Source organism: Rhinolophus hipposideros (assembly GCF_964194185.1).
Source record: "Rhinolophus hipposideros genome assembly, chromosome: 1".
Classification (NCBI taxonomy): domain Eukaryota; kingdom Metazoa; phylum Chordata; class Mammalia; order Chiroptera; family Rhinolophidae; genus Rhinolophus; species Rhinolophus hipposideros.
The window spans coordinates 96,528,030-96,541,028 of record NC_138047.1 but is presented as its reverse complement, the minus strand read 5'-3'; the positions used below and the strand labels follow the sequence as shown (position 1 = coordinate 96,541,028).

At 38.9% G+C, this 12,999-nt stretch overlaps 1 protein-coding gene across 2 annotated transcripts in view; it reads right to left on the bottom strand.

The window, feature by feature from the left end:
- Positions 1–4,479: 4,479 nt before the first annotated feature.
- Positions 4,480–12,999, bottom strand: part of ADGRA3 (adhesion G protein-coupled receptor A3) — a 116,447-nt gene continuing 107,927 nt past the window's right edge. For both annotated transcript variants that reach the window (XM_081077942.1, XM_081077943.1), the window contains 3 exons: positions 9,687–9,832; positions 6,211–6,306; positions 4,480–6,072 (listed from right to left, as the gene is read on the bottom strand). In XM_081077942.1, the coding sequence (XP_080934068.1) occupies positions 4,830–6,072; positions 6,211–6,306; positions 9,687–9,832 (1,485 nt within the window). In that variant the 3' untranslated portion in view covers positions 4,480–4,829. The remainder of the gene's footprint in view (positions 6,073–6,210; positions 6,307–9,686; positions 9,833–12,999) is intronic.

The following is a 12,999-nucleotide window of genomic DNA, read 5'->3' as shown; positions in this document are numbered from 1 at the left end:
TAGGAAATGAGACTTCCAATACAATCATTTAAAAATGAAATTAAGGGCATAGATCAGAAGGAATATTGAATTTCCATGTATTTACTGAACTGTTTTCAAAATGCTGTCACAAAACTTGCAAATTGACATGAAATTTAGCATTTTTGTTTGGAACCAATGGATCAGTGCTTAAAACTAAAAATTTAAAAGTGTAACTAGGTGGGAATAAAGCTCCTTGTTCTCCATACATAGAACCTAACCTAGTGGCAGTCTGGTTATTTGTTCACCAAAACGGCTCACCTTCCCTTCGTGGATACACAGCTAGACTACATTTCCCAGTTTCCTTTTCAGTTAGGTGTGGCCACACATGTGCTTAGGCCATTTCTACATGGGTAGAAATGACATATACCATCTGCAGGCCTCATCCATATGATTCTCCCAATGTAGTATCCTCCACGTTCTGAGAAAGGAGCTGGAGAAGGGCAGAGATACAAAACGGCAGAAACTTGAGTGAGAACCCCTGGGGAGCTGCCAGGCTAGGAACACAGGTGAGACCATTACTTCAGCAAGAAACTTTTATTGTGTCAAGCCCCAAAATGCTGCATTGTTGAAAAGTCAGTTTACCCAACTTAAAAAAAAAAAAAAAAAGCAGGGAAAATTGTTAATCACTAAATTAACATTTTTACTGTTTTATAAAGGAATGAATATTAAAAACAAAACACTGTTTGGTGCTGGAGTTCATTACTTGCACGTGGAATGTCTTCTGAGACACAATCTTCAACCAGAGTTGGTACACGCGACTACACCAGATTTTGCCAGCAACCTTGTTGTGCATCTGTATTTGCTCATTTGATGCAAGCTACATGTATCTATACAAGCACACCTTCATTAAAATATTATATGCCAAGACAGAGTGAACACGATTGCAAAACTGAAGACGTGATTAGCTATATTCCTTACACTGTTGGAACAACTCGGTTAGAAATCCATCTGAACAACCTTCTGAAAATATTTCGACCATTTTAAAAATACTTGGAATATTTAATGAAAGTCTTCATCAGTACCTTCTCAAACTAGATGGCAGCAGCAGACAATGGATTAAACACACAGACACAAAACACAGACACACACACAATGCACCTACTATCTCTTCTTCTACAATTTGGTAAACACGACACAATTGGAAGGACAATATGTGTTTGAAACAGCATGAAGCACAAATTAACAAAAAAGTAATGAGATTTTGGCCAGTAATTAATTCTAAATATTCAGCTCTGTATGTGAAGGTGGTCATCCATCCCTGATACATAAATGGGGGTTTTAATACTATGGTCCGACAAATTCACACTGAGTATCCAGCTAAGCCACTGGCATCCCCAGTGAAAGGAGGCCGAGAAAATGCTATGAGCAAAGGCTGCCTGGGGCTCCACGCATACAGAACTGGGTACACCAAAGAAGGTGGAAAGACAGGACATGTCAGCATATATGCAAGTGAATACATGCCCTACGAGTTGTGTTTATCAACCAATGTCTCCAATATCGCAATATTACCTATCACTGGCTGCAGCTTTAATGACCAATATAAGACATCGTTCTAGATTGGAAGCCTCTAGGTAGGTTGGACAGAAGATCCCAGACAGTTACTACCAAAACTAAACAAATCTTACCGATTGCAATCTCATTTTTGTCTAAAACCAAATACCATGTAGTCAGAGACTTTTAGCATTGACAGATTTTTATAAATAGTTACAAATTTCTTCTTGCCAACTTTGCTTTATTTATACAAATAAATCTATTGCACTATTACTTATACTTCAATGAAAAAGAGTGAGTTGATCCACGTGACAGTATAAATGTTAGGGGAAATATGACAAAGTTGACAAAAACAGTGGAACGACCAAGTTTGGGAAACATTGTCATAAGTAGTTAAGAAAAATCAAATCATCTCTTAGATAAGAGCACTGATGTGAATGCAAAAATAATTAAATAATTCTGGGAATCTGAAAAGAAACACAGAATTAACATTTGTTTTAAATTTTATATTCCAATAAACTTTAAATAAATAAATAAAAATTACAAAAAAATTTGGATTGCTGTTGGATGAATCACTTTTCTTGATGATTTACTTTAATTCCTGAATCAGGTGATTTCAATTCATTTTATCAATTCCTCATTTTCACTCTCAACCAACATCAGTTGGGCAGTCGGAATTTGATTCCTGAAACACACAGGCCTAAATATTTTAACATTGTTGTTTCTCAATACTGAGCACAATGTAAACGTCAGCATCTATACATAAGGTGTCGTGTGTTTATGAGAGTATATCTATTTCTATAAATGTATTGAACATGGATGTAGAGGTACATTAAGTTACATATGCAAAATATGACTTAAAAATTAGTTACCTCCTATTAATGACCTGAAGTGTTACTACACATTTACACATGTATATAAATCTAGTCACAAAAATACTCATACTTTGTGCATATTACACACATTCTGTAGTGTGTAACATGACGAAAAAGCTTTCATGGAATAAAAAAACAGATCATGTGTGTTTCCTTAACTGAGACTCAAACAAAATAACTGGGATGATAAGTTTGGTAAAATTATAGATAATAGACAGTGTGAAGAGCAGGAGTGATTGTCTTCAGAGAAACAATAAAATGTGGAGCTGGTGACCACGGAATCAGGAAACGCAGTCCTGGTTCCAGATGCGTCATAATCTGCTGGCACATTCAGCTAGTCAGAAATTCTTTAGACCTCAGTTGCCAAAATTTTTAAATGAGAAAAATGAATGAGTCAACCTCTAAGAAAATTGAAACATCTCTTAACAGTTTATGATTCTATGAAAAATGGAGAAATCTCAACAAGCAACAAACCATAAATCATAAGTGAAAGAGGAGGGGGGGGCATGCGATGTGTTATTCACTTCCTATACACAAACACCAAATTTCAATTCAATGAAATATTAAGACTATAATGTGTAAAATCATCGCTCACCATGTTCTGTGCTTAGAGTATCAAACTACTCTGTTTTCAGTGGACTCTTCATTTTATTCCAAGTAATTTGAGTTTGTTTCTAGTCGGCCATTCCCCCCTCCCCCACATCTTTTCCTTTCCCCTCCCCCTGGCCCCACCACTCCAGTCCCAGGCTTCTCTTCTGTGTTACCCACAGGAAGTTATGCTTAAATTAATAAATGCTTACTGAATAGTGAACATTTTCCGGAAGGGAAATTCGTCATTTCCTGTGGAGAGGTAGAAAAAAGCAGAGGAAGAAATTCTTTACCTGTGTAGCACTGACCTACAGGTCAGAGAAACAGGTTAAATGTTGGAATGTTTTGCAAAATAACAGCAAAATTAAAATACCAGTAAAACATAAGAATGATTCACTCCATTTCTTATTAGTTTGTTTTTGTCATTTCTAAGCACCACCCTGTACAGATACATCAATATACCTAAAAAAGGCTTAAGTAGAACTATCAGTTTTATTATTGCAAAGCAAAATAATTTATGTCTCATGCAATAATCCAATGAAAAGAACATTTGTACTCTAATTGGTGATCCTGTGGTGTCTGAGAGTTACTCTGTGTAAATAGGCAGTAAATCTCTAAAGAGGTTTATCAAGATAGCTTGACTCTATTCACATTTCTTGAATGTACATTTTTGAATCTGATCTGATTTAAACCTTCAGAAAGCTGTCAAAACAGATCTTAGCTGTGCCAGTCTTTTCGTGCACTGTTTTGCCTATCCGAGGGGCAAGAGGCGTCAGGGCAGAGCCAGTCTAACTTTCAAAAGAGTTCCAGGCATGGGCCTAGTGAGCCTGGGGGCTGGAGACGAGTAAGGACTACAGTGCATCGATGACCAGTGATAACTTTTGGATCAGACCTGTTTTTACCCTTGGAATGAAATTTAAAATCAGTACCTTTGCGTAAACCTAAGGAACTTTCTCTCTTTTAAGAACAAAGTAACAGCAAATGCAAGAGCCAATTTGAAGAACCTAGAACAAGTGAATGTGAACCTTATATGGTAGCTCTTCTTTTACATTAAAGAATAACAAACATGTTGGGAAAAAGGAAAGACTGAATAAGAGAATCAAACTCAAATATAAACCACTGAAAAGCCACAAAAGTGGCAAAAATAGTATTATTAATCAAACTCAAATATAAACCACTGAAAAGCCACAAAAGTGGCAAAAATAGTAGTATTAAGATCAAAGTGATATGGCAAAAGTAATGAAATTTAGGGAAAGCTTTTTAGGCATTTCCATTTAAAATGACAGTCTGTGAGATCTTTTTAATGCCTTGTATCATTTAAAACTATACTTATAAAATGTATCAGTCCAAGAGCCCTTTATTTTATATGCCCTAATCAGTAGGGCTAATTACGTAAAAATCTGATAACCGACTTATGTATATCTCCCATTAAAATATCCCAATGTATAAACATCTTGAAAATAGAACTAAATGCTTCTATTGTAAAACATAAAAATATAAGATTGACACAATGACAAACACCTGTTTATTGTATTAAATACAAATCTGAAATGTTAAGTAGATATTACAAATGTCAAAAAATTACATTTCAGATTCCCAAAATGTCCTGCTGGTGCTTTGACAATTAAACAATGCTTTAGAGGTTTTTCTTTCCCTTTTTTTTTTTTTTAATTCATAAAAAAAAAAAAGCAACTGGGGATATAAAATAAGTCAAATCCAAAACTTTGAAGTTTATTCAAAATTCTTTTGAATCCCTAACATGGCTGTAAACAGTTTGTTTTTTACCTGTTCATAGCTTAAAGGAATGTGACTATCACAGTTTGCATGGATTTCTGCCCAGGAAGCCCACCAACGCTACACAGTAGTTTCGTGTTTCCATAATCCAGTCCTAACATTGCCTGTGCTATCCGTACCCAACAAGGGTCCATCCTGCCCGTTGCTTTTGATTGGTCCATTCTGAATGGCCAAGTTGAGGCCATAAGACTTCTGCTGACTTTCAAGTTCAACTACAATTGGCTTCCTTAATGCATCTTTCTTACTACTCGTTGAAACTGGCTTTTCCAAATTTCTGCTGCTTTTGGGGAGTGTGCTACAAGCATCACTGCTGTCTTGCTGGGGTGGGTTGTACTGTCTCTCTCTATAGGCTAAGTAAGCTCTCCGGCTCCTCGAGTGGCCTTCGTTATTGCCGGGCCGACTTTTCGGTAAGCCATTCTGCACGCTGCCTTCCACACTTGTGGGGACATCGTAGGCATATTCTCTGAGGACTGTGAGTCGGCTTGCCCGGTGTCCTTTACTTCTATTTTTATGATGGCGGCTTGGGTGCACATTTGTTCGAAATTGAACTTCTAAAGGCGCCACGTGCATTTTGATATCATTGTCCATCGAATGTTCTGTCAGGCTGTTATCAAGCTGGGGGGTGGCATTCAGAGGCAGAGAATTGGTGTGGCACTGAGCTGCGGCAGCCTGCAGGTTTGTTAATTTGCATCCCTGGGAGGAATTTTTGAAGCTCGACGCACTCTTGTTTGTGCACGAAGACTCCGCACTGCTGTTGGTGCATTTGGGAGCCTCTCCATTCGTCCCGCTGGAGTTGGGGGGCTGCACGTTGACTTGCACCGAGTATGAGCTCCGGCCTGGACAGCAGGTCATGATCCATGCAAGTCTAACGTCCTCCCGATTGACACAATGATGAGCCACGATGAACGCGCTGAGGCTTAAACACGTGGCCCCGAAAAAGAAGCTGAAAACCAAGTCCAAAGGGTAATACAAAGAAACAGCCAAGGCCCCAAACATCCACAAAGCAACATATAATAGCAAAGTAAGGCTGGCCCCCAAAAGTTGAGAATGAAAAGTGTGCTCATTTTCCAATGCTGACGTGGAAATCAGAGACAAAGACATCGAATCCTGACGATTCACTTCACCATTTTCATTGGCCGCCAGCCTCTGTTGCTCCTCGGTGGGCTCCTTCAACTCATATTTGCGCTCAGGGTGCCTTTTCAACTGAATAAATATGCTTAGAAAGTACATACAGTTCACGAATGTGATGAAGCTGGCAGGCCCGTAGAAGGCTCCCAAGGAGGGTTCCCACGCCATCCAGCAACTAGGAAAGAAAGCAAGCCAGCTCAGATGCTATGTATGTCAACAAACTGTTTACAAAATTGCAAGAAACTTTAGTGCCTGGGAAGCAATTAAAAGAGAAGCAATTGGGTCAGGTACACAGAGGACACAAACTACTCACTAGGGTGCGCTTGGCCGACTGCCGTAATTCTTGATGTTTGCTGCTGCAGTGATTCCACAAACTATGATGGGTATACCGCCCCCGATCAGGTAAAACCTGGGAGGAGGGATGACAGAAATAACAGCTCATCGTGCGTTTGTTAAGGGGTACACAGTGCAGTATCTCAGTACTGCCAAAGGCATTCCTGTCCCAATAATAAATGGAAGGCTCATTTTTGGAGGCCGCTTCCATAGCAGTAATGTTTTTTTCACATTTCAAATTTTTGTTTAGATTTATTGTTTCCTCCACAGCACAAGGTCTACCAAATTTCTGAGCTGAGGAAAGCTGATCTCCTTCTGCCACCCTGTGGACAGGCAAAGTAACACTCAGCGACAGTAGGTAGGAATGGAGTTTATACCTTTTCTTTTAGGGGGCACTGGTTTCTTTTGGAGTCAGCTGAGGAACCAGAAAGTTAGTCCCTTACAAAATGGACTGTAAGGTTTCACTGTGCCATCGTTCCGACAAAACACGTAATGACATACTAATTATTTATTAATGTCTGACTAAGCCTGCATGTTCTAGGAAGTGCTACTGTTGTGTATGTTTATCCTCAGCCACCTGAGATCAGGCAAGAAAGGCATTTGGATCCCTGCAGCTTCACAGAGCACAGGCTCCTCCTCATATCCTTCCCACAGGCCAGCTAGGGAGAGCAAGACAAACGACGGGGCACTAATAACTGGGAGACACAGAGTGGCTGGTCCTGGGAACAAAAATTTCCTGGTTTTGGCTGGAGCTTCCTGGAGCTCTCTGAAAAGAAAAATAGGGAACTTCCTGCCCTGGCTGAGTACCTCTGGGTGCAGTCAATCTTAATTCTGCATTTGCCACTTCCTGAAGACACAAACCCCGAATTGGCTGGATAGAAGCAATATTCATAACACATTTTTCCATACATGGTTTCTTAGTCGTGCTCACAGGTACTAAAATCCTTAAATATTAGTGTTGCTGAAAAAGACAGCTGATTACCCTGAAAAACCGTAACCCTGTTTTCTATTATATTTCACACATTCGAGGGAAACCAACACATGAGACCTTCCCCTTCTTCCTGCTATACTAATTCTCACGTGCTTCTTCTCTGAGAGGAAGGCATCATTTCCCAAATTCATCTTAGGTTCTGCGTCCCTTTCTGCCACTCTTCCCCCAGCCCACCTCCAGGACCTGTTATCAATTAACCTTTATTTTTCAGCTTTAAATATTTTTTTCCACTGCCTCTTACTTTTAGCCTACAGTATGTTCAAGTTTTCCTGTCTTGTAAAATTTTCCTTGATCTACCACCACGTCTTTCTCTCTCCCTTCAGTGACAAACTCCTGAGGCAAGAGAGACTCAGGGAGGCCCCTTGCTCACCCTCCACTTCGGTGCGTTGTGGCAGCTTCCTTAAGCTCAAAGATTTGGGGGCAGGAAGGTGTTCCCAGAGGGTGCGGCTTGCACTGTGTACAGCAAAGAGGGTACCTGTAGGTCATTCGGGGACTGCAAGGTTTGGAGCCCAAGCTGCCCTTTACTTAACCCTTTGTTTTTTTCCTTAGAACCCAACAGGAAGGACAGCTTCTCAAGGACAGGACTCCCAATCTCTTAGCCAAACACCATCTCTCCAGTTCTTGTAATGCAGGTGCCAGAGGTGCCAGATCTCATTCTATAATGTGACTCTGGCTGAGTACTCCCGCTGTCCCTTAGGTTCATGGAACCACTCTCCCCCTGAATCCTCTATGTTCTCAAGTATTCTATTTCAGCTCTTCCCTCTATTTTCCATGGCCCGACTACTAACCACTGACATGGCCCAGTGATCATTCTCTTCACTGACCACACTGTAAACGTCTCCTGTCCCTTCTACAGTAGGTCTCGCTCGTTTTCTCTGATGAGCACCAGGCTTCTAAAAATATCAACTTCCCACAAAAAACTACAGTGGTACCTCGGTTTTCAAACGAAATCCATTCCAGAAGACGGTTAGAATACTAAAACGTTCGAAAACCGAGGCGCGGTTTCCCCACAGAAAGTAATGCAAAATGGATTAATCCAGTCCAGACCTTTACAATCAAACCCCTAAAACTGCAAATTTAGCATGACTTTTACTACCTAATGATATTGTAGATCCTCAAATTTACGGCGTTCATAAACTGAAATGTTCACCAACGGAGATGTTCGAAAACTGAGGTACTACTGTACTGGGACCTACTACCCAGTGCTTACCCATCCCACCCCTCATGTACTTTTCTTATATGATTTTCTCAATTTATGGAAGTACCATCTGCTGAGGCTCCCTAGTTCACTAGAGGAGACTATTTGCAGCCATCTTAGAATTTTTCTTCCTGATACAATTCTGATACTCAGTTGGTCAGCAATCCTAGAGAAGATGCCTCAAGTCTCTTGAGTACATGTCCTCTCTGTCCTCTGGGCCACTGTCTGGTTTCAGTCCTCAGAGGGACCCTTCTAATGCCCTCAGCGGAACTCTTTATTCTCAGGCATTCCGATTTCTATTCCAGACTAACACATGGCTGTCCTTGTAAACAACACTTAGTCAGACTACAGTCCCTCAGTTAAAAGTCTTCAATGGCTGCCCACATTTTAACACGGCACCCGAAGGCCTGAAACTCAATGTTCACCCTGACTTCCTGCTACTCTATGTCATAACCATGGTTCCAACCAACGTACATTTCTCCAAGTTTCTCAGCTCACCACACAGATTTATGTCTAAAGTGCTCCCTCTCCGTTTTGCTCTAATCACTGATGAAGGTTCATGCCAGAGGTCAAACAACCCCCACCCTGCAGCCCCGCACCAAGTGATGGCTATATTTTGTGCACATTCAAAGAATGTGTCTCTACCACAGTTCTTAAATGGTCAACAGTCAGGTCTTCACCTGCCTGTCTCCTCCAAGACTGTAAACTCAAGGGCAGGAAGGCTTCTTTAAGTCAGGAACACATCTAATCGTCAATAAACTCAGAGACCTTGATCAATTTTTACTCATCCAGCACAATAATCCACTGACAGCTCTGTAAAATTATAATGGGTAAAAAGGGTATACCTCTAAAACTGTTTTGTCTTTTGTAGAGAATACTAAAACGGACACATACCTGAGTAGATTAAAATCTATGACGTGCCCTCAAGGGCATAAAAAAAGCTAACGTTTTCACAGAGCCGATGATATGGCCAGTACTTTCGTAAGCGCTTTACGTGTTAACTTATGTATTCCTCACAACAACTCTACAAAGTCAGATCATTCCACCATATAGATGAAACAGGAACGCACACAGAGGGTACAGAACTTCCCGAAGGACTCCCAGCTGGAAGGCGCATAGCCAGTCTTCAAAACCAGGCAGTCCATCTCGCAAGTCCTTTCTTTTACTTTCCAAAATTCACTCAGCAATTTTCTATGATGATTATGCTTCATTCAATTTAAATTTAGTGAACATTTAACATAACACAGTGAACAGAGATATCAGATACCTGAGCATTGGTCTTGGTGGAGGTGGCAGTTCATCAGGATCCTGGCATCTTTTGGCTTTTTTGGTGACTTGTTTATAGATATTTCGAGCTGTCACTCCCACCCATAGTACTGTAGCAAGAGTGGAATAATGAAGAATTATTCCGACCTAGAAAGGAGATTGAAGAATACATAAACTAAAAGGGGAAAAAACAATCCCCCTTTCAATCATAAAGTGTAGTAGCTGTCATTAAGGAAAAAGTTGGTAAGTAACTTTCAAAAATCTGATTCAAAAACAGTACGAAGGTGTACTCTAATGATCAATTCCTTTGCCTGCTAATGAAACAAAGAAAACACTCTAACAGACATACATAACAGATAACTAATAATGTTCTCTAATAGACAAACCAACAGTTGGATCTAGGAGGCCTGCAGACTACAACTTATATCCAAGTTGAACTTGAATACACCACAGAATTGGCTCTTAGACAACAATGAACCAAAGGCGTATTTCTCACAGATGCAATGTTATAAATTAGTGTTCAGTTTCTAATGTCCACTTTAACGGGGAATGTACAGGGTAAGGGGTAACTACAGGGCATAAGTCACCGCGTACGGAATAAGCTTTAGAGAAAGAGACTTGAGTTCTAGTTCAGTGCTTTTATATACAGTAATGGTAAGAGAGCAATACAACACATTGGGAGTTAAGAGGGAAAGCTCCGGAGCCAAACATTTTTGCCTGGTTTTAAAACTAGGATCTACCCTTTATCTGCTGTGACTCCTTAGCAAATCATGTAACATCTCAAGTATTGTTTTCCTCATTTGTAAACTGAGAATAATATGAAAATATTGTGAGGTTTCAATTCAATGATATAGAAAGCATTTAGCACACTGCCTGGTACATGATAAGCAATTAACAAAAAAGATTTATATTTTTATTATTATTTATTAGGAGTGCAGTTTTTAAGAAAATGTCACTTCTCTGAAACTAACTTTCCTCATTTCAATAGTGGGAGGATTATCAAAACTTTCTCTAGGGTTTCTGTAGGAATTGAATGGGCATAATACCTGGGACATAATAAGGGCTCAATAAATAGTGAGTGGTGCACACCTGAAACTAATATGATAGATATTAAATGTCAATTGTAATTGAAAAATTTATTTTAAAAAGTGGATAAATACTAATTGAGTTTATTTCCTGAGGAGTGATGAAGGGCCATATTTACCGTATGACCTACGTTTGAAGCAACCCTAGTTAAAGATAAAATTCTAGATGCAGCTATATATGGGACTAAGAGAGTTTAAAAACTATTTTAAGAAAAACATACGCACGTGTCTTTGAAGCATTGAGGACATGATGCAGTTTTCTTATCTAATCACTTACTATTTTTTTGATCATTTCTTCTTATATAAATATTACAGGTAAAATACCAGTAACAAAAATCTCCAAGAAAAAAATTTTCATTCTAAAAGGATGGCACTCCAATCTCAAGAAAATCAACTTGATTGACATTATCAAACCAAGGTTAATAATAGAGGCATTTAGACTGCTGCCCAAAGTTCATTTTAATGAGAACCAACCTGCAGTTAAAACTTGGTGACATGAAAGTTCGAGTATTATTTTGCAGGGGGAAAAATTAGGGCAGTCACTGTCCAGGGTAGTTACTGTCCTTGCAATGACCCTGAAAGTATCGAGAGGGTGGATCCAGCTCAACCAAATGAGAAAAGTCAGTTATATTCTTCTTAAGGATAAAAGTGGCTCCTTGGTTCCCATTAGTTTCACTGACTGCACTATAAAAGCAAAATTTACAGATAGAAGTGGAACAAAAAGCATAAAATAACCCTTTGAGATATCTAGAGTCACACCAAATACTGTAAGTAAAAATAGTATGAGTAAATTTGGTACATAGAAACCCAAACATTCAAGACAGATCACTAATATTGACTCAAAATGGCAGGTCCTAGTATTGCTGGAGTTTTCTCTGAGGCAGAGATTAAAAGATGAGACAGAGATGTAAAGTAAGTAAATTTAAAAATTGAAATTTTTAAAAAATATTTTCAACACAGGAGGTGCAAGATGGGTCATTTTTTAAATGTATAATTGACACACAGTATCCTATTAGCTTCAGGTGCATATCATAGTGATTTGATATTTATATACATTACAAAATGGTCCCCACAATAAATTGTCACCACACAAAGTTATTACAATATTATTGACTGTATGCCGTATGCTGTACATTACATACCCATGACTTATTTATTTTATGATTGGAAATTTGTAGCTCTTAATCACCTTCACCATTTGATTGTCCCCCAACCCCTTCCCTGTCTGGTAATCATTAATTTGTTTCCCAAATTTTCCTAAAATTTATATGGACAGCCAAAGCAATCTTGAGAAAGAAGAACAAAACTGGAAGTATCATGCTCCCTGATTTCAAACTATACTATAAAACTATAGTAATCAAAACAGTATGCTACTGGGATGAAAGCAGACACATAGACTGATGGAATAGAACAAAGAGCTCAGAATAAACCCATGCATATATGGTCAATCAATATATGACAAAGGAGGCAAGGATATACAGTAGGGAAAAGACAGTCTCTTCAACAAATGGTGTTAGGAAAACTCTATGGCTACATACAAAAGAATGAAACTGGACCACTCTTTTAAACCACATACAAAAATAAATTCAAAATGGTTTGACTTGAATGTAAGACTTGAAACCATAAAACTCCTAAAAGAAAACATAGACAGGAAGCTATCTGATATGAGCCTTAGTAATATTTTTTTGAACCAGTTTCCTCAGGCAAAACCAACAAAAGCAAAAATAAGCAAATGGGACTACATCAAAGTAAAAAGTTTTTGCACAGGGAAGGAGACCATCAACAAAATGAAAGGCAACCGACTGAATGGGAGATGATATTTGCAAATCATATATCCAATAAGGGGTTTCATAAACAACCCAGAGTACATAAAGAACTTACACAATTTAATACCAAAGAAAAGGGAACAACTGATTAAAAAATGGACAGAGGACTTGAATAGACATTTCTCCAAAGACAATACAGATGGTCATCAGGTACATGAAAAAATGCTCAACATCACTAATCAAAAGGGAACTGCAAATCAAAATCGCAATGAGATTATCACCCCACACATGTTAGAATGGCTATTATCAAAAAGACAAAAATAGCAAGTGTTGGCGAGGATGTAGAGAAAGAGAACCCTCATACACTATTGGTGGGAATGTAAAGTGGTACAGCCGCTATGGAAAACAGTACGGAGGTTACTCAAAAAACTAAAAATAGGACTACTTATCTAACAATTCCACT